The sequence below is a fragment of the Drosophila willistoni genome (genome assembly GCF_018902025.1).
Source record: "Drosophila willistoni isolate 14030-0811.24 chromosome 2L unlocalized genomic scaffold, UCI_dwil_1.1 Seg168, whole genome shotgun sequence".
In the NCBI taxonomy this organism is placed as follows: domain Eukaryota; kingdom Metazoa; phylum Arthropoda; class Insecta; order Diptera; family Drosophilidae; genus Drosophila; species Drosophila willistoni.
This window is the reverse complement of record NW_025814047.1, coordinates 8542753-8559081: the sequence shown is the minus strand read 5'-3', so window position 1 is coordinate 8559081 and position 16329 is coordinate 8542753. Positions and strand designations below refer to the sequence as shown.

The following is a 16329-nucleotide window of genomic DNA, read 5'->3' as shown; positions in this document are numbered from 1 at the left end:
TACATATATACTATATATATAGCATATTTCGAATAAACCGCTTTTCAATTTATCTATAATTGAATTTTGTCCACATTAAGTTTATGGTTATAAAAAGAGAAAACACTTTTTTTATGTGCTATTTGTGTGTGCTAATCAAAAGAGACCCAAAAAAGAAAAAAGAAGAAATAAATTAGTGAAAAAGGAACATTAAGTTTAAAGCATATTTTGTTCGGGGTTTGGTTTAAATTCGAGTTCTGTTTTGCTTTCTGTCAACAATTTATAATGTGTTTTTTTCCGTTTATTTATGACTTGACCAATGACAATTTGTCAAGACAATTAAAATTGTAATCAATAAAAATTGCTCTGGTGATGGAAGGACATGGGTCAAGTGTGAAAAGTAAACAGCCAAGGAAAAGGGATATGTGTGTGTTGTCCATTTAGGTGAACTCAAATACAGCTCATCGCGGAAAATTGTTTACATTCGAGTTGAGGTACACTGAGAGAATCGGGGAGAATCCACAGCCAGTCCACAAAGAAGCAATCAAATGTGCTTTCAATTAAACTCAGAGTGCGGCGCACTCCCAACAACAAGAACCCCTCCCCATCATCTCCCATCCCATCCCATCCTGTCCTTCATCCCTTGGAGTGGACTTGGTTGCTCATCCATCAAATTTGTTGTGCTGACTTGCTGATTGTATGGAAGAGGGTGGTATAATAAGTGATATGTGTGTGTGTGTCTGCCCTGGCCCATATGTGTTTATCTCCTCTCCATGTCGGTTTTTTTTTTTTTTTTTTTGCAATTATTTTACGCGTCTTCTTCTCATTATTGCACTAACAACCTCCCTGGCTATTGAAACTCAACAAGTGTCCTTCAGACAGTGAGCAGAGTAGAAAGAAGGGCAGAGGGACCGAATTTAGCTATTTGGGAATGGGAAAGTGGGGTATAACACGCAACAATTATGTGTAATTCTTTATGCAGCCATAAACATTTGTGTTTATTATCATGACCAAATAGTGTCCCATCTAAATACATATTTATATATGTATCTACAAATATATACATACCTATATAATTAAATGGATACATAAAAATATGCATGTACTCGCATGAACAATCAACAATATGCTAAATGGAAAAGCTCACAAATTAAATACAGAAACAATGCAGAATCTGAACCAAAACCCTTCCCCAGCGGGTGCCAACAGCAGCAGCAGCGGCAGCGGCAGCAAAAGGACCAACACGTGCGTCAAGATCGACATCACCAATTGCAAATCGAATCCCGAATCGCCCCACCGCCCCAACTCAGTCTCCAACACCCCAGGGGGAAATTCCGCAACAAGTGCGGGTATGGGTTCGGCTGGTCTCCTCCAAGTCCCCACCCATCACAATCTGCAGCTCGATAAAATTTCCGTACGCTCGATTAGTTCCGAGGATATATCCAATGGTGGAAGTGGAAAATGTTGCAGTGCCGCTGCCAGGAATCCAACCATAAAAACCGGACGGCGCCTGCAACTGATGCAGGTGAGAGAATATAGCGACTGATAGACAGACAGACAGACAGATAAATTCCTATTGAAGCATAAATTAGCAAGGACATATGCATCTTAATTAGCTCGACGGGGCAGGGTCACGTGCCAAAGTGCGCGACCCTCGCTCTAATGAAGTGGTCACACGAGAAAAACACTAATCACGTCGTATGAATCGGGGCTGGAGCCCGTGACCAAGAGCTAGGGGCGTATCGAGCTGAAGTGATACCCACCTTTGCTCATGTCTGAGCATAGATTGCAAATGAAAATAGATTGTCCCAATTGCACAGTGGTTAAAACAGCGAATTAAATGGATAACAACAGGTTTCTTAAAAGTTTCAATTTTTTTGGAAAATGGCAATCAAGCCATGTCTTTCCGATTTCATTTTGATGTTTGTACTTAATGTTTTTGGTAGTATTAATCAGCTACAATTTGTAAAAGCATTCACAAATTTAAAATTTGATACATTTGATATAGAGTCAACAAGACGTCAAGACGTGACATTTCAATTAGATAATATATCTACTAAGTATAAGATTAATTCATCGAGATTTTTTTAATACCAAAATGAACAAATTTTGCCCACTGTTGCTTTGGACCGAAGACACTTTTTTTTTTTGCTTATTGTGCCTCTCATTGAAATGCGTATCCATTTTCCAGATGATAATTCTACCATTTATACCAATATTGGCACTGATTGTACAAACATCTGTATCGCTGCAAGAGATACTCGAGTACAGGGCCGATGTGGCCGATATAGAGACACAGGTAAGACCATAATGACTGACTGCCGAGAGTCCTGGGAGTTATCCTCTGGGTAATTACAATTTATGGCAGAAATTCAATCATATGCCAAAGTGTTTAAATGTTATAGGTTCTTTAGCTGTCGTCACCTACTTTCCTATTCCTCAATCTCTCTCGTTCTATCTCTCTCTCCCTCTCATTTAATGTTCACTTGACCAAGGAGAGTCTTTGGTAAATATTTGTTTGGCCAGGTAAGTGCCACCCACTTTCACTCCTACTTCCACCCCGCATAGCAAGGACAAGACACACTCGGGGCTTGAGTGCTGAGCCCCTCATAATGCAAATGCGTTCTCAACGGAAAGAAAATGTGAAACAAGTGGAATGTATAGATAGAGAAGGAGAAACAGAGAAACAGAGAGGCAAATATCAAATAATATAAGGATGCTAAAGTGAATTGATAAGCACGCAATGTAAAATATGCATCGACAGTTACAAGTTCTGAGTGGATAGGGCGATTTTCAATTGGGTCACGTACTTAATATATACATGGAACTCGGGTTCAGCAACAACAATGACCATATTCTGAAGAACGAGTAAATAGGAATCCATCTAAATCGATTTGACTGTTGATGCAAGAATATTCCTATACATATGGACATAAGTATATATAATTCCATTCTGTCTGTTCAACCCATAGCAACCGATATCACAACTTTGGATGAGGACTAGTCACAGGTTTTTTCTCAATGTTTAGTAGGGTTTTTGAATTTGAAATTAAATTAAACCTTTTTTAAATTACATAAAACTCTGGATATAATTGGGTTCGAGATGAGGAAATTGTCTGTAGCTACAAGTATTTCATGAACCACCAAGTTCTATCATCAGAAGACTTTGCCATAATTTTATTATAATTAATATTCGAACATTTGAAGAAAAATTATTAGAATAGAATTTTTTCGTATCCTTAATATCTTTTTTGAGGGAGAAGGAGAAAGAGAGAGAGAGGGAAAAAATTAAATTTTAACGTTCCAATTTATTTGAATTTTGGATATTTTATCATCAAAGGTAACTATTGCAACGGATTTGGGTAAAGTGGTAACACGTCTTCAACTAGAACGTTCTGAAGTGGCCTTCTACATCTTCACCAATGGCAGCAAACAGCGGTAAGATATATGTACATATATCTATGTATGTAGATGCATTACTGTCATTTTTGATTATATTCTTTCATGGGCAGTGCCAATCTCACACAGCGGTTTACTAATACCGACCATGCCCTAAATAACATGACAACGTGGAGTGAAATAAGTGTGCCCACTGCGCCGGATGAGGATGAGGATGACCGGGAAGTCATGCTGAATCGTAATGAGTTTCAGAGTCGTCTCAATGAGTTTAGAGATCGAGTGCGGCTGGAACCGGAAGATAGTTCCATTACAGAAGTTATGAATTGGTATACATCGATTAATCGAGGACTATTACATCATCTGAACGAGCAAATCAAAGAGACTGATAACAGTGGCGTGTGGCGGCAAGTTATTCCATCCGTTAAATCCATTAACCACATACTCATCTCTTGATATCGCTTATAGCTATTTAGTTGGTTTCAAAAATCTGTTAAAGAGCATTGAATGCCAGAATATAGCCACCTCGTTTGGCATTCGCTACTATGGCCGAGGATCGCTCACAGCTGAAAACTTTGTATCCTATGTGCGTTATGAGTTCATGGCGCGAGAAATGATTAATTCGACCCTCAACTATGCGCCAATGTTGAAGTACATGTACACAAATATAACGAGTAGCAAGAAATTCCATAGGGCGAAACTCATGTGAGTACCACCTTGGTATACCCTTGCATGAAGAGTATATTAGTTTTAGTCAGGAGTGGGGAAAGATTAGATGGAACGACGTGGAAAATATGAATGTCCGTTCACCCGTTTTGCATTTTTCAAGCGATTGACATAAAGTTTAATATTTGTTAGCTCAATATACTTTAAATGCAAATTAAATGAAGATCGGGCAACTATATTATATTGGTTTAATTGAGGAAATCGGGTCGGAACTGAATGCTGGAGAAAACAAAAAGTGAGCAAGTTGTAATATACAATTGTAGTGCCAAAGCACTACTCTAACACTAAAACTAGTTGAGAATTAGTTGACATTTGAAATACAGATTTTGGCAAAAGATTAAAACCAAAGCTGGGAAGGGTATACAAATTTCGGCACGGCCGAAGTTAGCCCAAACTTCTGTTTATTTTTATCCCAATATGATTACCTGATTAGGAGCAACACTGTGCTAAAAAACAAACCGAACGTATCCGATGAACGAAGCGCCATTGAGTATTACGAACTTATGAACAATTATACCGAGGATCTGAGAATATTGCAAAAGGCATTGCGCCGCTTCATCAAGTGAGATTTTCTTCCACAATCCGCGTGGTAATTCTATTCTATTCATAAGAATTTGTTTGTCCTGTTTAGGGAGTATGTTGACGAAACTCTAATGGAGGCAGATAGCAAAGAAGCCATTGGCATTGCCATATTGGTAGTTGTCTTACTGGTATCGCCCATTATTATTATATTGGTAAAGAATGCAGCAGCCACCATTCAGGTAACTGTGTACTTGCTATGTAAGAATCCTCATCTGACAGTGTTTTGCCCCTAGTTGTATGCCTTGAATCTGTCACAGAAGGCCAAGGAACTGAAGCGTGAGAAACGTAAAAGTGATTCGCTGCTATTCCAAATGCTTCCACCCAGCGTGGCCATGCAACTTAAGCAAACGCAGCAGGTTGGTGAAAGTACAAGCAAGAATCACCCGCACACACCACTTAACGCGATTTGCCTCCCTCATTAACAGGTGCCAGCCGAGCTCTACGAAGCAGTTACCATCTATTTTAGCGACATTGTGGGCTTCACCGAAATCGCGGCTGATTGCACACCGTTGGAGGTACGTATGTCCATACCGAGCAGAAGGCGAGGATGTTGGCAAATGCAAATAACATTGTTATTGTCACATTTCACAGGTGGTGACATTTCTCAATTCCATTTATCGTGTATTTGATGAGCGTATTGAATGTTACGATGTCTATAAGGTGGAAACCATCGGCGATTCCTATATGGTGGCTTCTGGGCTGCCGGTTAAAAACGGTAATTTATGCAAATTTCAATCAATCAAGGAGCACGGGTGACGACGGCCAGCTCCAGTCAATCCGTCGTCAACGCAGGCATTGACCCAGCAGCCCACAAAAGCCGACCGACTTGTGCTAATTTATTTTTTTTTTTTATATGCTCATGCGCCATAATTTATGCTATGGAAAGGTTTCCGTTTTTCATCACATATGTTCTAATTTACATGTCCTTTCTGTAGGCAACAAGCACATTAGCGAGATTGCAACAATGGCCCTTGATTTGTTGGATGCTTCGTCTCTTTTTCGTATTCCTCGAGCTGGGGAATTCGTTCAGATAAGATGCGGAGTGCACACGGGACCAGTGGTCGCCGGAATAGTGGGCACCAAGATGCCACGCTATTGCTTATTTGGCGACACTGTTAATACGGCTTCACGCATGGAAAGCACCGGAGAGGCCCAAAAGATACATATCACCGAAGAGATGCACGATTCACTACAGCAGGTGGGAGGCTTCAAAACCGAACATCGTGGCCTTATTGATGTCAAAGTGAGTTGTTATACTGTACAACTTAAAAACCTTATTTAAATCATTGTTTTCGATCAGGGAAAAGGTCTAATGAGTACCTATTGGCTAACCTGCAAGGATGGACCCGTTAAAATGTTGCGTGAGGAGATCTCTTGGAGGGCCGACATACAGCCCGTGTTCCTGGATCATCTAAAAATGCATCCTCCCACGGACTACAAGTTGCCCAAACGCAAATGAAGGCCCGTTTGAATGCCTAATGAGAACAAATTACTGTTATTCCAGTGTGTGCCGTGTTATCTCTTGTCCTCTTTGTGTTTACGTATGTTTGTATGGGTGTCTGTTTGTTAGAGGTTATTCACCCTTCTCATGTACTAAGTGGGCGATTGCTCTGTAATTTGACTATGTGAATGACTACTATTAAATAATTCTGAATGTAACAAACCAAGCCAGACTAAACGATTTTAGACGGTACTTGGATTAATTTAAAAAATGGATGTGGCTGTTGTTAAAATAGACAAAGAGTCCAGTTAAAGCATCAGCACAGATAACGTTTCTAAAGGATCTCCAAATTGATTTGCCAATCCACATACACATAAATCCTTTTTTCATTGAACAGGATCAGCGTGCCAAGGACGAATTGCAATTCATTTTATTAAAGGTGAGCTATACGAAAATATAAAAAGCGCTTTTACGTAAACAAATGGAAGTCGAGCTTTTTATTTGTTTCAAAAACGTTAGTTAATAGCTGAAGAATCTGAAATTCAAACTGCAAAAAGTTAACAACAGTTGGAACCGCCCAAAATGAAAGGAGTTGATCGGCAAGTGGGACGCAGCTGATTATACCGCAAACATTCTAAATATAAATACTTATAACTTAGTTACTGAAGAGAAAAAAACACAAAAAACGTACATCCCGTGGCAGACATTTCTTTGCATTCGCCTATTCCTTGATCACAATACTCAACGGCTTGGCACAGAGAATATAGGCTAATCATTACTAATAAAGAGTTTTATGTAAATGAAATCATTTTATACAAATTCCACAATCAATTGCTTACGGTTGAAACTTAGTATACATATTATTGTCTGTGGACACAGTCATTGTATATCCATGAATTTGCTTTATCAACTTAGAAATCCGGAGTTAAACTCAACTACGCCGGTTTGTAGCCACCATCGATAAGGATCATAAATTATACATTGAATATAAACTGTGCCAGATAAACACGCTCCAACAAATATTAAATATAGCCTCATTTGGATTTCTTAAGGCGCGACTAGGATCCCCACATAAATGCGTCGTTGTGGTCGACATCTATACTGGAGATTTATCTTATTTTAGTCGTGGTGCGAAATGCTTTGTTTGGTGCCGTAACAGATACAGAGCTAAAATTTTGCATGTAGGCTTGTATATACTGCAGGGGTTGTATATTTCGGATTCAGCCGGATCGGACCTATATCATATAGTTCCCATACAAACGGCAAAGTCACGAACAGTGACTTTTCTCAATAACTTCGTTATTTTCTGAGCTATTGTGGAAATTTAATATTGGTGAGCTTAATACATTTATAAAATATCAAAGAAACTAACTTCGGCTATGCCGTAGTTTATATACCCTTGCATTTGTTCCACCTCATTGTGTCGACGTTGGTGAGTTCGCGATTTCGCAATAGAAATTGGGGCCAAAATATTTACATAGTTGCATTATGTTGCGCCACACTCTTGAAATTGATTTAACAAATTTAACTAAATCATGGAAGTAATCTTCAAGGTATGCACTACCTAATGTATAATGTTATTTTATGTGTACTTCCAGGGATTTAGTTTAGTAATTAACATGCGTTCTCCGTGTTTCGTGGAATATAACTAATGTGCTGTTCCATGCTGAAAGCAGTTTATTGGTCCAGTTTGTACTTGTGAGTGTTGTCTTTAGCCACAAACCTAAAACTTATACCCGTTCGTCCCCCTTTTCGCACATTTTGGTATATAGAGGAACGTTCGATTAGAATTGTGCTAAAATGCAAGAGTTTTGGATTGTATTTTTCCAGTTTTTGCCGAAATTTTCGACATCTGGACCATAGTGCATTGGTTGGAGTCCGACTCAGACTTTCGACGCAGACCACCTCTAGTTTTCTGGAACTCAAATATTGATATCGATATATGATGAAAATTAGAGATGGTATATAGGTTATCGCATTCAAAAATAGCTTTTTACTAGTAGACACTGATTAAAATGTTTTCTTCTAAATTTTTGGATATAATATTTAAATTTTGGTTCTTACAAATAAAAAGCGAATTATAAGAAGCAATCTACTGTATAATACTGTACTCGACTGCATGCATCATCAAGTGCGTGTGTTTAGTGGATCTAGCTTGTTTTTAAATGTGTATATGTGTGTGTGTAAGTGAGCGAGCGAGTGTAGGAGTGGGAAGTTGTTGGCTGCATGAACAAAGCGAAATTGGACCTAAATTAGTTGACCAGCTGTTTGTGTATTAAAGCAATGGCCAAGGTAATATCACAGGACACATTTGACGATGTCGTCAAGGAGAATGTGGTGGAGTTTTCTATGAGCCCTTCGGAAGCAAAAGAAGAAACCATCAAACAATTCGAGGCACAGGTGAGTCAGACCAACAACTTTTTGTAAAAACTGGTGCCTGTTGCAACACTTCTTTTGCAGGGCATCAATCTGGCCAACATTATCAAAGATTTGTCTATTGATGCTGACACGGGCAGGCCGATTATCAACGAGACTGTGGACAAACTAAAGTCGCACATTGGGGAAAAGTCAACGGATTCAGCACAACTGTTAAACTATTTGTCTGTCCTGGAGGCGGAATGTCAGAAATCCTTGGCCCATCGTGTGCTTGCTGGCAAGAACGGAGCTCATGATGCCTTAATCACACTTCTGGAGCAATTACTGGCCGCAGAGGTTCTGAACGAGGAGCTGCTCTTAAAATGTTTACTCGCTGTAAACAGTCTAACTAACAAGCAACCAGATCTGTTTGATGCGGAAGCCCTGACAGTAGTGCTTAAGTTATTGGCACTTAAGGATCGCACTGATGTACTTTGCCTTACGCTCCAGTGGATGCAGAAAGCATGCTTGATGCATGAAATGAATAGACAGAATATAATGAGCACCAGCGCCTTAAAGATAATGAAGCCTTTGCTAGGCAAGGACAACGGGCGACTTGTCAGGGATCTAACGGCTGTGTTTCGTTTCTTGGTATTGGATGATGATATACGTGTAGAATTCGGTTGTGCCCATGAGCACGCCCGACAGATAGCCAACGAAATGCTTGTTCCTCTGGTAGAGCTGCTCCCCGCATTTGAAGATGTAAACATCTTGGCTGATTTATTTCTTACGTTAGGCACCTTGGCAGTACGTCAGGAATTATGCACGGTGATTGACGATGCAGGAGGTCTAAAGCTGGTCTTTGACATAATGAGTACAAATCTCGAGCAAGTACGTCTTAATCGTGAGGCTTTAAAGCTACTGCGTGCGTTGGCTGGTCATGATGCTGTTAAGGCTCACATTGTGCAACAGGGAGTGGCACCAATTATCAAACAGCTTTTGGAAAATCATCTGAACAATGAGACTATTGTATCCGCCGCCTTGGCCTGCATTACAACATTGACTTTACGCGTTAAGGAACACAGTGCAGCCTTTTTTGATACAGGCATAGCCGAGATTATCGTAGAGTCACTTCGCTCTCATCCTAAAAACAAAATAGTCCAACGCAATGGGGCCTGGGCCATACGCAATATGGTGTCACGTTCACGCAATCAATCTGAATCTTGGCTATCTTATGGCATCGAAGATCTCCTTAATGCGGCCATGAAGGAGCATCCTAGTGTGGAGCAGGACATCAAAGCTGCATTGCGCGACTTGGGCTGTGCTGTGCATCTCCGAGAGGAGTGGACTGGCAAAGCGGAGAAAAAAATCGCCGCATAGATGAAAACTATCCAATATATACACATATTTTATATTTTTATAATACTTATCCTAATCACACCGATAACAACTAACTTATTAAATGCAACTGCAGCGTATAATTCAATCCTACTAAAGTTAATCCTGAGACAGTCTTGGCCATTGAAGATTTTCCAAACAAAAATTGCCAGCAATTATTTGCCCAGCTTGAAATTTCGCAAAGTACCAGCTTTGAGTCGCGAGTTGATATTCTTTGATAAAAGCTGTGGCTGTATCTCGCGGTCTTGTTGCCTCTCCTCTTCGTCCCGCTGGGCAAAGGGATCGGGCTTCTCGGAGCCACCTACACCATTGAACACTAAATTAGAACTTGTTGCAGCATGTAATCCTGTGCTTACAGAGCCTAGGTTTAGGCGAGGCTTCTTAAAGATGGAGTACTAAAATAATTAGGGATTACGGAAAGGGGATATTAAATGAAAATTAATCACAATGTTTTAATAACTCAATTACCTTTTCGCTGAGATCACTAGTTGTTTTCCTTATAGCTCCGGTTGTTGCATGAGGACCACTTAGTAAACCTCTGCTCCCTTTGGTCGGCGATAGTTTTGCTTTGCTGGCGAGTAAATGGGACAATCCCACGCTGCTGGATTTGATGTTAAGGTATGGTGAAGTTGACTCTTCAATGCGTTTAATGTTCTCTTTCTGTAAGATTTTCGGGAGTCAACTAAAGCAGGTAATGCTAAAATTAATTACTGACCGTTGTCGGAGAGATGGTGGCCCGCTTTTCGCCTCTTTTCAGGGCAAGTATATTATGATTCAATCCAACAGAGTTATTAGGAGAATCTAAAGCACTACTCGCTTTGCTCTCGATCTGAAATAAACCATAATTTATTTAACTATCGACATTCGGGTTGGACATACATACCTTCTCTTGAGCTTGATAAAGATCGCTTTCCAAGTGTGAGATGCGCTCCTCCATGGTACTGGCGTTGAAATTAGAAATTAACGAAATGATAAAACTATTCAAATTCCACACTTACCGCTTAATGTCCAGTTCCTTGCGCAAGTCATGCTGCACCACTCTGATGATATTTCTCAACTCCGTTTTCTTGGTTTCGCTCTGACGCAACTCACGTTTAATTGTGGCGACCCAATTGGCCAGAACTTGAGGATTAGATTCATTCTTTAACAAGCGTTCCACTTCGGCGGAATTGGCATCTAGCATAGCGGAAACACCTTCCATAGTATGAATCTGCTGCTTTAACGATTTGTTTTCCTTTCTCAAGCTATCCAACACCAGACTATCACTTTTTAGCACCTTGATCTGTTCCACATAGCTGCTCAATACAAATTCATTCTTTTGCATCTTTTGCTCTAAACCGGCTATAGTTTTCATGCACTTCTTTTGTGTGTCTTTTAGGTCTTTGATCTGCTGGTCTAACTTTTTAGTCTCTTTTTCCTTGATTTTCAAGGAAAGGTTGGCATTATCCAGTTGCTCTTGCAAGGTGCCCACATCAATGCGGCTAACATCCAGGTTAGCCAGGTTGAAATAGACGCGCGTAACATTGCGTGTTGTACATTTATTGCGGCACTGGGGACATGTTTGGGAACTGCAATATGAATTCGGTCTTTAATATGATTCCTTAAATGGATATGGATATATGTATATAGGTAGCAATTACCGCTGCAGCCATTGCATCAGACATTGATGGTGGAACATATGCCCACATGTTGTTACATATACATCGTCTGATTGTGAGAACAGCTCGGCGCATATAACACAATTTAAATTCAACATTCTGTCATAACAGTTACTCACTAACAACAAAAAAGACTTGCTAAAACAACAATTAACATTAAGTACGATGGAGTAATTTGCGCGCCCAAACAGATGGAACAGATGTTCCATTGATTGAGGACTGCCAGATGTTTTTGATCACAGTCTGGCAGCACTATTAAAAAAGAAATGACAGGGTCACACTGAGAATCCCAAAACCAAGTCAAAATTAATTAATTTAGAACTGCCGTGCATTTAATTTCAGATTTAGTTTATGTCTATATTGTATGGAGTGACTCGAGTGTTAACCAAACGCAAAGAAAAATTCGCCGTGCTCCGGTAAGTTAAAAAAGAAGGCGCACACACAAATGAGGGAAATCTTACATGCGCATTTCCCCACAAGCAACAACAACAACACCTTTGTCAACTCAACGCTAATTCTTTTATTTCTTGGACACACACTTATACACTCTTACCACACATATGTACATACTAACACAAAAGTGGAGCCCAGCCAGCAGCAGCAGTAAAATCAAGAAAATATAAGAACAACAAATAACCAAGGCAAGACGGGATCACAAAAAAAAAAAATGGCTAATATGATTAGCAATAACAACAACAAAACGAATAGCTCAACCAGCAGTGGCGCCAATTCATCTTCCTACGCTTACAACAATTACAACAACAGTGTCAGTGGTGGAGAGAGTGGAGCCGGAGGCGGAGTTGGAGGAGGATCTGGTCGAGTACAAACATTGCGCGATGTTTGCAATATGCTGATGCCCAACCAATACACGATACCAACAGGTGGTTGTGCTTATGACCATATTATCAACCTAATGCGAGACCTCAATCTGCAGGACGATGGTATTGTCTATAATACAAAGATCAAAGCCATTGAAACTGACTTTTGTAATATAGTGCAAGACGAGACGATGTTGTGGTAAGTTCCTCTCACTTATATTTTTCTTCATGGTATTCAATTGATGATTAATATTAATATATAAATATGCATACGTATTTTCATAGATACTTATGTATGTATTGCCAAGCGTACAGTGTGTCAATTATGTTTTTGTTCAATATCCCCTCTCTTTTATTTTAACTAATTTAAAACAAAAACTGTATATTACACATAAAAATCTAAAATATCCAATTGGGTTTGACTAAATCCAACTGGATTTTTTGAAAATTACAAATTTAATCTTATTGTTGATTCATTTTCCGTTATTACAAATATAATATTGTAAGCCAATTGTAATGACTTCTTTGACGACTTCAAGTCGATTTTTTTTTTCATATTCGATATACTGAGTGCTGTATCATTATAGTTGATGTTAGTTTTAATATTTTATGATTTATATATGTTTGTGCTCTGTACCAGGACATCAACTAAGCACTATACGTATGAAATAATAAATGCTTCAGATTTTACAAATGTCGCAATAATAATATTAGGTGAATTTCCTACATTTTCTTTCTATTGACTGCCTCTCTCTCTGATTATATATTACTCTAGTGAATCTATGGAATATATGAATGAAAAAGCCCTTTCGGACAGCGACACGGCATTAAAGTTTGCCCTTCTCTTCTCTTCGCGCAATTTTGATGCTCTGGCCATGAAGGAGACAAAAGTGCGCAGTGCCATGCTAAAAATACTTGAGACTAACTTTATAAACGCCGATGCATATCGTGTTCATGATAAGAATCGTCTTTACAACTCTATTATTCTACTGGGAGAATATTATAATCGGGTGCGACTAGCGGATCATGCTCCCATCACAATTCTGGCCGATTCGCTGCTTAATCTATTGATACGGGAGATAAATGACACCAGTGTTGTGATTGGCACACGCCTGGCACGTTTGGTGCTCTCACAGATTACCCTTAATGGTGAATTAATGCGCAAGACCCACAAGGAGCAAATAGATCAGTTGCTATTCCATGTCAGACGCCACTTAATCCTCCAGCCCGCCTTGACAGCTAAAGTGAAGGCCATGCTCATGATGGTGCTGGATTTGTTTTACAGTCACTTTCGTCACATCGGAAATGAGCTGGAAGCCATGTATACCGACTATCTGGTTGTGGAGGAAGGCGAGGAAGAGGAAGATGGGCTGAATAACAACCAAAATGGTGGAGATTTACCGTCTGCCCAGATCCAGGAGGGAGAAAATGGCAACAAAGTTCTTAACTCGTCACAAGAGCACGACTCTTTCGATTCGCAGCCAACTTCTACCAAGAAATGGAGCGAACAGGTCTGTGAGGATTCCTTTTGTGAGACTGAAGGCACTGGGGCAGACGACGATCAGTACGACAATGAAAATTTGGTGAATTCATATGCTGCATCATCCTCGTCACAAGGACGCCCCGACTCGAACACCCGGGGTCGTCGTACCTATCAGCCACGCAGTGCTCCCCGTCCATTAAAACAACAGCAGCTTGATCAGCAATCACAAGACAAGTAAATTGTAATACTTTGAGTGTAAAAAACTTGTTTTAATTCTTACGTCAAATTTCAGCAGCACCTCCGACCAATATCCTTCCATGGCCAGCAGTGAAGATCGCGATGAGTCTAAACCCCTACCGAGTTGGCGCAAGACCCGATTTAATCGGGTCAACAACGATGCTGGTGATCAGCACAATGGACGCTCCCGTAACCAGCAACGACGGTTTAGTGCCAGCTTTGACGACGATCAACATAGTGTGCGCAGTGAAGGTGGTCCTAATTTACGTTTATATAGCATACAAGATCGCAGAAAGCATTCCCAGGAGCGATACGAACGCAATCAAGTCGGTGGATTAGGGTCTAACTATAACAGCATTGTGAACTCCAACTGGGATCAGCGCGATCGGGATGATCGCAGCGAACGCTCCTACATAAGCAATTATGAGCGTGGGAATAGCTACAAGCGTGGTGGTCGGTACAACAATCGCAACACTTACGACAAGCCACCGCGCTTTCAGAAGCAACAGCAGCAGCAACAACAACAGCATCATCATCATGGTCAGTCTGGTGGGCATAAGATTCATAGCGACACTTGGCGACGATCGAATACGGCAGTCAATGCATATCAGGATGAAAACTGTGCCTATAACTCCAACGGACCAGATTCGAATAGTCGGAGCTCATCGCGAGCACGTACATTGCCGCGACCAGCTAAATCTCAAATGGATGATGGTGGAAGGAAATCCAATTATCGCTTCAGTCAGAGTCCAAGCCATGCAAAAGCAGGAGGTAGCGCAGGAAGCGGCGCCCAACATAGCTTCCCTCGCTACAGCAGTCAAAGTAGCCTAGCCAGCGAGGCGTCTAGCACATTTGATCGCCGCCAGCAGCATCATTCACACCAGCAGCCAAAACGACATCGCAACTTCACACGTCGTTCCCAGCCCGATATACATCAGCCGCAGAATGCAGGCAGCTGGCAGCATGAATCGCCACAGTCGCAATCGCAGTCACAGCCATCGTCCAAAGATGAAAGCGAGTTGGTACGCAATGCCCAGCAGACCACCAAGTATATGAACTACCTTTCGGCGCAAAAATGAGAAAAGGCCTGCCCGAGAAGGCGACGTGCCCAACGGCCTCTACAAGAACCTCGTTCGACACATAGGCCAGTAGTTTGTAAAGCAATCCAATAAGTAAACTAGATTTGTGGTCTAACCCACATGGGGCGTCCCAGCATTTTCCCCCAAAAAACCTTGAATTGCTACTTAAAAAGTTTTCCCCATATATAAATATATATAAATTTATTATATAGGATTCGCTGTAAACGTATGTTCTTATCAAGCGCGTGGACTGTGTTTGCCTGTCTTCAAATACAAAAAAAAAAAAAAAAAAAAAAAAAACAGCTCAAATCTTGGACTTGACTTGTGCCCATTAAATAAATAATATATCTCCAATCCAACACACAAATCAATCATACTAAGGCTCAATAAAGCAACAAACAGAAAAATAAAACCAAACTCAAAAATCGTATGCATTAATTACACATACAACCATTGGAAAAAACAAACACAAATTATATTGTAAATAGCTTACATTCATAGTCAGTCATCAGATCGATCACAATCCACACACACACACACATATATACACAAACACATTTTATACAAATTGTTTAGAAACTAAGTACAAAGTCATTGAAACAAAAACAAATCCTAAATCTATTCTAATGAAACAAGAAAAAAAAAAACAGAAATCGTAAAAAATCATGTTGTTTAAATGTTACATGCACGTTAAGCATATAAATTATATTTTTTAGCTAAATATTTATATACAATATATCTAAATGTCATGTTACAATATTTGCAAAAAAGAAACCAAGATTCTACAGATTTATTAAAGGAATTATACATACAATAAAATTTACAAATTTACATTTATTGTCGATTTTCTTTAGCCCCGACTCAATATTGTTATCAGATTGCTTTTGACCTTAAAATGATATCGTTCTTTATGGTTTTAGTTATAGGTACATATATTGATATAAACTTATAATATTACTGGGATTTTCCTCAGTAATGCTGAGAGTCTTTTGAGTGAGTAAACAAAATTGATCCATTCCCTTTAATGAGTGAGTAAACATGTTTGCTGAACCTGTTCACTCAATGAATCACTTGCTAGCTGACTCACTAGATTCTTGACTGACTGCAAACAATGTTGCTATTTTCTTTAACTAAAACCACTTACCACCATACTTATAATAATGATTCATAAAAAAAG

General features: G+C 39.8%; 4 protein-coding genes across 5 annotated transcripts; 3 read left to right on the top strand and 1 right to left on the bottom strand.

Moving 5' to 3' along the window:
- The first annotated feature begins 1112 nt into the window (after positions 1-1112).
- Positions 1113-6350, top strand: LOC6652499. Its single transcript, XM_002074742.4, has 12 exons — positions 1113-1504; positions 2171-2278; positions 3320-3417; positions 3492-3782; positions 3844-4080; positions 4535-4663; positions 4733-4862; positions 4917-5039; positions 5109-5198; positions 5275-5398; positions 5619-5926; positions 5984-6350. Exons 1-12 carry the CDS (start codon positions 1145-1147, stop codon positions 6140-6142), a joined length of 2157 nt encoding a protein of 718 aa, XP_002074778.3. The 5' UTR covers positions 1113-1144; the 3' UTR covers positions 6143-6350.
- A 1793-nt stretch (positions 6351-8143) lies between these two features.
- Positions 8144-9965, top strand: LOC6652500 (armadillo repeat-containing protein 6 homolog). Its single transcript, XM_002074743.4, has 2 exons — positions 8144-8524; positions 8585-9965. Exons 1-2 carry the CDS (start codon positions 8408-8410, stop codon positions 9857-9859), a joined length of 1392 nt encoding a protein of 463 aa, XP_002074779.1. The 5' UTR covers positions 8144-8407; the 3' UTR covers positions 9860-9965.
- On the bottom strand, positions 9875-11744 carry LOC6652344 (E3 ubiquitin-protein ligase TRAIP). Its single transcript, XM_002074744.4, has 6 exons — positions 11518-11744; positions 10876-11445; positions 10761-10818; positions 10593-10706; positions 10346-10537; positions 9875-10272 (listed from the first exon to the last, which is right to left on the bottom strand). The coding sequence occupies exons 1-6, from the start codon at positions 11742-11744 to the stop codon at positions 10033-10035; spliced, it is 1401 nt and encodes a 466-aa protein (XP_002074780.2). The 3' UTR covers positions 9875-10032.
- Positions 11745-11788: 44 nt separating this feature from the next.
- LOC6652345 lies at positions 11789-15983 on the top strand. Of its 2 annotated transcripts, none has more exons than XM_023181235.2 (4): positions 11789-11951; positions 12117-12552; positions 13129-14070; positions 14132-15983. In XM_023181235.2, exons 2-4 carry the CDS (start codon positions 12203-12205, stop codon positions 15150-15152), a joined length of 2313 nt encoding a protein of 770 aa, XP_023037003.1. In that variant the 5' UTR covers positions 11789-11951; positions 12117-12202; the 3' UTR covers positions 15153-15983. The 2 variants fall into 2 exon arrangements, with proteins under 2 accessions (XP_023037003.1, XP_002074781.3); XM_002074745.4 differs by having other exon boundaries at positions 11790-11951; positions 14129-15983.
- The last annotated feature ends 346 nt before the right edge of the window (positions 15984-16329 follow it).

Coding starts and splice junctions, on each gene's coding strand:
- LOC6652500 (XM_002074743.4), top strand. CDS start 8,408: ATGGCCAAGGTAATATCACAGGACACATTTGACGATGTCGTCAAGGAG. Junction 8,525..8,584: donor TCAAACAATTCGAGGCACAG/GTGAGTCAGACC, acceptor CTTCTTTTGCAG/GGCATCAATCTGGCCAACAT.
- LOC6652499 (XM_002074742.4), top strand. CDS start 1,145: ATGCAGAATCTGAACCAAAACCCTTCCCCAGCGGGTGCCAACAGCAGC. Junction 1,505..2,170: donor GGCGCCTGCAACTGATGCAG/GTGAGAGAATAT, acceptor TCCATTTTCCAG/ATGATAATTCTACCATTTAT. Junction 3,418..3,491: donor ACCAATGGCAGCAAACAGCG/GTAAGATATATG, acceptor TTTCATGGGCAG/TGCCAATCTCACACAGCGGT.
- LOC6652344 (XM_002074744.4), bottom strand. CDS start 11,744: ATGGAACATCTGTTCCATCTGTTTGGGCGCGCAAATTACTCCATCGTA. Junction 10,707..10,760: donor TTTATCAAGCTCAAGAGAAG/GTATGTATGTCC, acceptor GGTTTATTTCAG/ATCGAGAGCAAAGCGAGTAG. Junction 10,273..10,345: donor CTAGTGATCTCAGCGAAAAG/GTAATTGAGTTA, acceptor TAATTATTTTAG/TACTCCATCTTTAAGAAGCC.
- LOC6652345 (XM_002074745.4), top strand. CDS start 12,203: ATGGCTAATATGATTAGCAATAACAACAACAAAACGAATAGCTCAACC. Junction 12,553..13,128: donor CAAGACGAGACGATGTTGTG/GTAAGTTCCTCT, acceptor ATATTACTCTAG/TGAATCTATGGAATATATGA. Junction 14,071..14,128: donor GATCAGCAATCACAAGACAA/GTAAATTGTAAT, acceptor GTCAAATTTCAG/CAGCACCTCCGACCAATATC.